This window comes from Ornithorhynchus anatinus, chromosome 16 (genome assembly GCF_004115215.2).
Source record: "Ornithorhynchus anatinus isolate Pmale09 chromosome 16, mOrnAna1.pri.v4, whole genome shotgun sequence".
In the NCBI taxonomy this organism is placed as follows: Eukaryota; Metazoa; Chordata; class Mammalia; order Monotremata; family Ornithorhynchidae; genus Ornithorhynchus; species Ornithorhynchus anatinus.
Genome location: NC_041743.1, coordinates 38,706,465 through 38,715,691, shown reverse-complemented (window position 1 = coordinate 38,715,691; position 9,227 = coordinate 38,706,465). Strand labels below are relative to the sequence as shown.

General features: G+C 57.3%; 1 protein-coding gene across 5 annotated transcripts in view; it reads right to left on the bottom strand.

Moving 5' to 3' along the window:
- Nucleotides 1-1,235: 1,235 nt before the first annotated feature.
- GRIK3 (glutamate ionotropic receptor kainate type subunit 3) overlaps nt 1,236-9,227 on the bottom strand; it is a 153,085-nt gene continuing 145,093 nt past the window's right edge. For 4 of the 5 annotated variants that reach the window (XM_029080717.1, XM_029080719.1, XM_029080720.1 and 1 more), the window contains 4 exons: nt 8,922-9,139; nt 4,694-4,916; nt 3,735-3,985; nt 1,236-1,954 (listed from right to left, as the gene is read on the bottom strand). In XM_029080717.1, coding sequence (XP_028936550.1) covers nt 1,760-1,954; nt 3,735-3,985; nt 4,694-4,916; nt 8,922-9,139 — 887 coding nt within the window. In that variant the 3' untranslated portion in view covers nt 1,236-1,759. The remainder of the gene's footprint in view (nt 1,955-3,734; nt 3,986-4,693; nt 4,917-8,921; nt 9,140-9,227) is intronic. The other variant, XM_029080718.1, reaches the window with a different exon arrangement.

Genomic DNA, 9,227 nt, shown 5'->3' with positions numbered 1-9,227 from the left:
CGATCTGCAAGAGTTTTTTGCAGGACAGCATTGCTTATACAATTTGGGGCACAGAGAAGGTGCTTGATAAAAAGGAACCGTGACAGTGAAGTTCGCTGAATAGCCCAGGCGAAGGGAGGCTTGGTTGACCCGGGGTGGGGAAAGCAGGGATCGGGTTGGTTGACCCGGGGGAGGGGCATCTTTGAGGTGGTGCTCCGGGGTCATTTTAAACTCTACCCCTGTGTTCACAGCACCGCAAGCGCCGGGGCCCCCTGTGGAGACATCTCATCCCTTTTGTAAATTCTCTTCAGAGACCCACTGTCTCTCCAGAATCTCATCACGTCCAGCTATCTCAGCATATCACCAGGAAAGGGGGTGGCGCTCTGGCATTGGGGTCCCTCCTCCCCCGGGAGCTGCCCGCCGAGGGGGCGGTTCACGCCAGAGCGCAGCGAGAGTTCCCTGCTCGCCACAGAACCGTTCCAGGGCTCGGCCAACCAGGCCTCAGTGGCCAGGCGACCCAAAGAGCCCGGCCACCACCTCAGGGGATCCCTTCTCTCTAGCATCCCGGAAATCTGGGGCCCACGGACCAGCAGCTGCCCAAGAGCATGGACCGGGCCCCCGTGGTTGGTTCCCAGAGGGACGGATTGGAACTGACCACAGGTAGTGGACGGCGGGAGGGGTGAGGGAAAGGAGAATCAAAACCCAAGGGTCCTGAACCAAAAACGAGCTCCAGCATGAGAATCAAAGCAGTGTGGCAGCCCACCCCCACCCACCTCCCCAACTCCCTCTTCCCCCTTCCCCTACCGTTACCACCATCACCGTCCACTTCCTGCGGTTAAGGGCCCCGTGGGCGTCCAGGGTGACGGCTCTTTCTCTTCTGGGCTCGGGGCAGGGACGCTCATCCACAATCCTGACCGGTGCCGGGAAGGCAAACGTCCATGGTGCCGGCTAGGTCCGGAGTCCTCTGGCCTCGTGTAGCCAACTGGTCTGACTCAAGATGGTCTCAGCCTCCTGCCTCCCCTCGCTCCCAGGCTCTCTCTCTCTCTCTCTCTCTCTCTCTCTCTCTCATGAGCTCTTGCTCTCTTCCCTCAGTTCCACTGCCTGCGGGAGGGGCCCAAGAGCAAGGAGTCACTTCAGAACTGAGCTACAAGGTCAGTGGTCAATCTCCTTAAAGCCAGTGGCCTCTGGGCCTCAGACCGTCCATTCTAGGTGCCCAAATACCTGCCCTCCGTGTGCTCTGGGTCCTTGTGTCTCTGTCCGGAATTCCAACATTCCCAGGGACCCACCGTCCTTTCCTCGACTGTCTTTTATTGCCATGCGCGCGGAAGCCTCGGTCGGGGTCGCGGTCTGCGGTGCGGGGCTAAGGGGAAGCATTGGTATTTTTTTGTTCCGGTGTCTCCGCTGAGGCCTTGTTCGAGTGGATCGATCCTGGGCCTCCCAGAATCCTCAAGGTGACCAGCAGTCTCGCGGCAGTAGCACGTGTCAGCGCCGGGAGGCCTCGTGCCCTTGGCCCGGACGTTCTGCTCGGCTCTGTGGGAGGAGGGAAGAGGAGCCAGGCCCCGAGGCCTGCCAGTTCACGCAGGCCTCCTCGCCACGCCCGGGAACTCCTCGTCTCTGAAGGGGATGGCAGACGGAGCAGTCCGTGAGGAGGAGGAGGAGGATCCTGGCTAGGGCCACATCAGCTCCTCCCCGTCGGGTCTGTCCCCAGGAGAGAGAGGGTTCCCTCCGTCGCCCCTTACCTAGTTCCCCCACGCCTTCCCTCCCCTCCTCACCCCGGGGCCTAGGGAAACACGGGTGTCAATCCGGTATTGCAGGCCAGGCTGTCCTTCCCCGGGAGCCTCCGGTCATTGAACGTGTGCATGTTGATGACGGCGTCGGTCTTGACCATGGCGGCCGGCTGCGGCTTGTGTCTGACCCTGCGCTGGCACGTCAGGGCGAGGCGGATCTCGTCGGCCACGGTGCTGCAGAAGGAGCGCTGGGGAGAGACCAGGGGCAGGAGGGCGGGAGGGAAGGAGGGAGGGAGGGCGCATTTACTCCAGGCCTAGCGCTTTCGGGGGGGACGGACTCTGCCTGAGACGCGGGCAGGGGACCGACCGGCCACCTCCCGGGCTGCGGTCACAGCGGGACTGCTCCTCCAGGAGGCTTTTCCCGGTTCATTTACTCTCCGGGTCTTGCCCTCCCCTCCCCCACCTCATCCCATTATCACTGCTGTTCAAATCCGTTCGGGTCCTGGTTGATCCACCTGGCCATCTGTCCGGGCTCCCTCGTATCTGTAAATCAATCTGTGTCTGCCTCCCCCGGTAGAGGAGCTGGGGGGGGGGGGGGGGGGGCAGGGGCCTAGTGGAAAGACCACGGGCCCGGATTCTAATTCCGGCTGTGCCGCTTGCCCGCCGTGTGACCTCAGAGAAGTTACTGAACTTCCGTGCCTCAGTCTCCTCATCTGTCAACTGGAGATTCAATACCTGTTCTCCCCCTCATTCAGACCGTGAGCTCCAGGTGGGACAAGGACGGTGTCCAACCTGATCGTCTTGCCTCTACCTCAGGGCCTAGCACAGTGCTTGGCACATAGCGCTTAACAAACGCCACGATTATCATCATCGGGTCGTAAGCTCCTCCAGGGCAGGGATTGTGTCTTTCACCGCTATCGTCTTCTCCCAGTGCTCGGTACGGTGCTCTGCCGTACGGTAAGTGCTTGAGAAATGGTGCCGATCAATGGACTGGTTGGGATTCGAAAGATGGGGAGGGGGTGGAATGTGGAAATCCCAGGTTTGGAGAGGAGGGGAGACGGGTGTCGCAGAGAGGGCCCTGCTGAGCTCAAAACAGAATGGCTGTTGGTCATGGCTGCCCAGTGCTGCCTGGGGCGAACTTGGGCCTCGTGAACCGGCTGAGCCGGCGTCCACCCCTTCTGTTCCGGCTTCCTCCCTCCGCTTTTTTGGAATCTCTGACAGGATGACGGTCAGAGGGAGGACTTCCTTCCGTGAAGGGAGGGTGGGAGAGTAGCTACACCCAGGAAATAGCAGAAAACCACTGCCCCGGATTTTCCAGTGGCCCCCGGCCCTGGGCCCAGTAAATGCTAACGACCCTTTGATCGACTCGTCCGGCGGGGGGGAGCGGGAACCCCGATCGACTTCACGGGGAGACCTGAAACGACACTTCCAGGGCAGGGCAGTTGTGGCCCCCTGGGCCAATCCTTGCCCTCGGGGAGGGGTGGGTTTGCCGCAGGAAATGAGTCCGCGAATGTGGCCCCAACCCCCGCCAGATCAGCAGCGATCCTGTGGCTTGTCTGAGAGGCGTCGTCTGGGCCGTGCCGGGTGGAGGGTAGGGTGGAGGACCGGGCCGAACCCGAGGTTGGACAAACCCCCTCCTCAGGCCGTTCCCCCATCTGGCGACGTTTCACCTTAGCCCATCTTCCTCCCTCCTCTCTTTCAAATTCTCTTTTCAAGCTGAGCCCACAGCCTAGGGTAGGCGCTTAGTTCAGTGCACAGCACTCGGTAAGCGCTCAATAAATTACCATCATAACTACTGTTATTACTGTCGCTGCTGCGGCTCCTCTCCTCCTCCTCCTCTTCCTCCTCCTCTGCACCCGGTGATGGTCACACTTCTTGCCACCACCAGGTGCCCATCCTGCCCCCGCAAGCCCTGCCTCCCCCCTGCGGCAGGAGGGGGGGGCTGTCCTGGGGCCCCGGGCTCGGGGGAGCCCCCCAGGGCTCTGGCGGGGGCCGAGGAGGAAGGGCGGTGAGAGGGAGGGGAGTTACCTGCTCGCGTGCGGCAGTTCGGCGGAGTTTGTAGACAAACTCCCCGACGGCCACCAGCACGGAGAGGACCAGGCCGGCGGCCAGCACGATGAAGATGCCCCCGATCTTCTGGATCCCCAGGGCACTGGCCTCCTTGTTCTCCTCCTCCGGGCAGCCGCTCCCCCTCCACCACTTCTCCTTCATGATGTGCAGCTTGTCCTCCTCCTGCAGCTGCAGGATGGCGATGGTGATCTTGTCTCGGTACGGGGAGCCTGCAGGCGGTGGTGGAGGGCAGGGGGAGGAGGAGGTGTCGGGGGCATAGGTCGGGGGAGGGGAGGGAGGGCCGGGGGATGGAAGGCAAGGTGGGGGGGGGGGCAAGGGGATGGTAGGTAGGGGGATGGAGGGCAAGGACAGGAGAGAGGAGGTCGGCAGGCCAGATGGCAGTGGAAGGGGCGAAGAGGTGGGGAGGAGAGAGCAGGGAGCGGTGAAGGGCAAGTGGAGGAGACAGAAAGCACAGGGCAGAGAGGGGAGGGAGGAGGAGAGAAGGGGGAGAAGAAGAGGGAAGAGGTTATACTCGCCACAGTAGTCTGGACCACGTTCCCTGCAGTCCCCGGGGTTGGAGCCGGCCGACCGGTGAGCTCAGTGGAGTGGAACCATCAGGCCTCTACCCAGAGCCCATCTGTGCTATGCCCCTGGCTTTGAGCTGACCCACCGAATAAGGCCAGGAGCCTCTCCCCCATTCCTCGCAAACTGGCCCGGAGATGGGGGCGGAAGCAAGTGGGGTGGGAGCATGGGAGGCGCCTCGATCTCTCCCAGAGGCTGTGCCCGAGGTACTCTCTCTACCCCCTCCCCTGCCGGCCGCCCCCGGCCCCGGTGGGCCGCCCACCTCCCCCTGCCCGTCGGTGGTCGGCCCCCCCCCCCCCCATCTGTGGCCCGAGCTCCGGCCCAGTGTCGGTGGGGCCGCCCTCCCGGACCCTCACCCATCGGCGTGCCCACGCCATAGCCTTTGGAATCGATGAGGCCCCCGATCTGGGTCAGGTTGCAGTTCCTCTGGGTGATGTACTCGATGGCGGTGGACTCCATGAGCAGGGCGTAGTCGGCCGTCAGAGCCCGCTGGACACCCTCCTCGTTGTTCTTCACCAGTGCCGACGGCTTGCTGCTCATGAAGGCCCACATCTTCTCGAAGGTGGAGATCTTGGATTTCTGGGAGGGTGAAAAGGCAGGGGGAGTGCAGGAGGGAGGAGGGAAGGGAGGAGGGAAAAAGAAGGTGAGGAGGGGGGGAGGAAAGGAAGATCGGAACCGGCTAGCGAGAAAGCGGAGCGGCCTCCGCGGTAGGGTGGCGGCTATCCTACAGGCGGACGGAAATTCCAGATGGTCCAGTCCTTTACAGCATCAGCGCTTCCCCTCACCCTACCAAACTCCATGGTGGCCAACGTGGAGTTTTTTGCCTCAAAATATCTGGATAATAGAGGCCGAAGTGAACTTAGACCACACTTGCCTAAATAATTGGTAAACCCCGCCAAAGAGGGGAAAAAAGGCCACCTCGAGGCAGTGTTCCCTGGTCGAAAGCACACTGGGCCAGGCGCGGGAAATCTGGTTTCATTCCCAGCTCCGCCATTGGCCCTCCGGGTGACTTGGGGCACTTAACCTCTCTGGGCCAAAATTTCCTCACCTGTACAATGGGGATAAGATAGATTGCCAGCTGCCGTGTGGGACAGGGACCCCGTCCAATCTCATAACCCCGTAGCCATCCCAACCCTGGTGCCTACCACACAGTGTGCACTTAATGAATGCAATAAAAGCTATCATTATTATTGTTATTATCCCAGAGGACCTCCGTAATAAAGGCAGGGTTAGGGGCAGGTCAGAGGCGCTTCTGCTCCTTACACTTCCCACCACAGGCGAGCAGGCAAGTGTCCAGAAACTATCCAGAATGGTCCAGATTTGATACTCATGCTCCCGGACCTATCGACCTGAAGGAAAATCGCTGAGCAAACGGAGGAGATGTTGGCGTGCCCTCCCACAGATATTCACCCCCGAGCTCCTGGATCTAGCGGTCGACCTCACCCCAGACGCAGGAGGGAGGCTACGTCTTCCGGGGAAGTCCGATGCCTTGCTGCTCTCCTGCAGCACTGGACTTCCCCAGAGACCCAAGTCTACCCCTTAAAGGGCTGGACTCGGTGCTAGTCCCAGAAACTCGTTCCCTGCCAAGCAGCGAAAGGGATCGTCGGTCGGTGGACGAGAGGGCTCTCTGAACCGAACTGGGGCAGCTCACCTCCCCCGTGACTGGAAATCCATACTTTCTGGCCACGGCTCGGAAGCCGCCGGTGTTTCAGGACCGTTCACCCAAATAAATTAATGGAGGAGTTTAGAGGAGCCAATATGAGGCATCTTGCCAAGACATATATGCTTTTTTTATCAGTGAAATTGGCAAGAAAGTAAGTTCCAGGCTTACGACTTTCAATTCCAGCCTACGCAAGGAAGTAAATTGATTTTCCCCAACTCGAGATACTTAATCTTGAGAATTTAACATTTCTGTACAAGGGAAATATATATTTATATTAATAGCCCCAGAAGAGCAGAAACTGGGATTTTTTTTTTCTGTCCAGAGAGATAGTGCCCTCTGCAACTCGCAGGAGACTGGGCGTTTTCCATATTGGAAACCAGATACCTGCTTCTAAATGAACTGCTCTCCGGCCCCGCGGCCGGGAGTTTCGGGGCTTATCTGATCCGCACTGCTTGGCAGTTCATCATTTCCCCGGAGTAATTTTTCTGGGGAACAGAATCACCTCGGTTCAGGCGTCTCCCTGGACAGTCATTCCTTATGGCGGGCTGGTCCTAGGATTGACCTCTCTGACAGCCCCAGCCAAAGTCTCTAGGATCAGCCCTTGTGTGGGATTATTATAATGACTATTGTATAACTATTATAACAATATAATAATTCTGCATCACCCTTGCGCTTGCATTCGCACCCTTAATGACCCACCCTCAGCTCCACAGCACTTACGTACATCGCCGTAAGTTTTTTAGTTACATTAATATCTATCTCCCTCTCTAGACTGTATCCTCACTGGGGGCAGGGAATGTCAACTATCTCCAGTACACTCTCCCAAGTGCTTAGCACAGTTCTTTGTACCCAGTAAGTGCTCAATAAGCGCTATTATTATTATCGCTATTATTAATGTATTTATTAAGGGCCTACTCCCTGTCAAGCACTGCTGGAAGCAATAAAGTGGATACACATTCCCTCTCCTGCATGAGGCTCAAGTTTAAGTCAGAGGAAGAACAGGTATTGAGTCCCCATTTTACCTATGAGGTAACTGAGGCACAGAGAAGTTAAATGATGCGCCCCGGGTCACCGGGCGGACAAGTGGAGGATGCGGGATTAGAACCCAGGCATTCTGTCTCCCGGGTCCAAGCTCCTTCCACTAGGTCAAGCTGGTTCTCCCAATAAGGGGCAATGAGATCCTTCCTCAGGAAGAGAATCTGTGTGTCCCAGGGATTTGTGTCCCAGGCCTCTCGAGCTCACTTGTCTGCTGTGTGACCTTAGGCAAGTCACTTCACTGGGCCTCAGTTTCCTCATCTGTAAAATGGGGAATGAGACCGTGAGCTCCACGTGTCCAACCTGATTTGCTTGTATCCACCCCAGCTCTTAGAACAGTGCCTGGCACATAGTAAGTGTTTACTAAACAAGAAAATTATTATTATGATGATGCCTCTCTCGTTCCCTCGAACTGAGTTGGTTTTATTCTCCACTCCGCAGGCACCACTCAGCCCTGCTGCCTCTGCTGCGAATAAAATAGGGGTTGGGAACGCCATGCTCTTGCAGGACACGGAATCTCTGAATCCCGGCTTCCAGCCTGAGCAGGAGTTGTTTCCCTGTTCTGACGAAGCCTCCTGGAGGGAAGACTGAGGCTGTTCAGTGATGAGGAAGGCAAGCCCAGTAGGAGGCTGAAAACTGGGAGAAAAATCCAAGGACCTGCACTAGGGCGGAAAGAGACCCAATCAGATTTCATGACGTTGTGTGACTCTGAATACGCTTATTTGTGCCGTTTGCCTTTGATGCGAAGGAGTTTTGCTTGGAGACTGGTTTCATGCTTAATGTATGAAGGAGTGACGAGGGAGCACCATCAGAGGCCTGGGCTGGAGCCAGGGAATAGCCAAAGAAACCCAGGCCCGCTTAGCATTTAACAGGCCCTAGGCAAAACCAGAACGGTCTGTAATTCCAGATAACGACCTCTCTAGAGGACCTCTTTGCCGGCTGTCAAGTCGGCTAGGAGGGGAGGTTTCGGGGTTTTTTTTCCCCCCTTTTCCCTTCTTCCTTTCAGCAGAGAGTCGGGCCAGTGTTCCTGAGGTTTTATTTCAGTTTGGCATGGGTGGCGGAGGCTTAGGGTTTTATTTGATCTCCTCCCTTCCCCTAGGCTCACCACTCTATTTGAAGTTCAAGTGTGCGGGCCAGAGATTTCTGTGAGTTAGGCCTGGGAGAGGAAGGGCATTTTGGTAGGGGGGAGGAGTGTCGTTTAGAGGAGATGGCGGCAGAACGGAATGGTTACAGGGTTTGGGAGGGTATGGCGTCTAAAGAGGACACTTTGAAAACCTGGAGAAGGTATCGGACAGGAGGGGAAAAGCAGTGGTTCAATACACGCAGCCTGGAAATTGAAATTGATTTGGGATAAGGCCTCTTTCTTGAATATCCAAATGTAATTTGATGGAGTTACAAAGCTCTATAAAGCAAAGCAAATGATCTTCTCTCCCGTGAGGAGGCGGCTCAAAGCTGAGCCAGATCCAACCGGAGCCTCAAGGACTCCTTGGTTATAAGAGAAGAACTGTGGGAAGCCTCCTTGATCCTCCGAGGCCTTTAGAAAACTCAGTCTCTCTCTTCAGAGATTTCCAAACTAAGAATACACATTCACCAGCCTGAAGACAGGGGAAAGGGGCAGGGGATGATGATGGTATTTGTTAAGCGCTTACTATGAATCAAGCACTGTTCTAAGAGCTTAAGTAGATACAAGCTAATCAGCCACGGTCTTAATCCCCATTTTACAGATGAGGGAACTGAGGCACAGAGAAGTTAAGTGACTTGCCCGAGATCACATTTCCACTAGGCCATGCTGCTTCTCTTCGAGGCAGTCTCGCCGAGCGAGATAACCCGATGGCCCTAACCTTTCCGACTCATCCCCCGGGGCCGCCGGGCAGCCCTGGCCTCACCTTGAAGAAGGTCATGGTGGCGCCATCCTTGACCGCCCCGTACTCGATCTTGGTCTGCTTGGCCAGGTCATCAGCCGAGTCGATGGGAGACTCCATGCGCTCCACGGTCAGGAAGGCCGCGAGGTTGGCCGTGTACGACGAGATGACGATCAGCGTGAAGAACCACCAGATGCCGCCGATGATGCGTGTAGACAGAGCTTTGGGCATCAGCTCCGATCCTGGAGGGGAAGGGAGAGGGAGTGGGGGTAAGGGACAGGCTGAAAGTATACCGTACCGGGAACTTCAGGTCGAGAATGACACCTGATC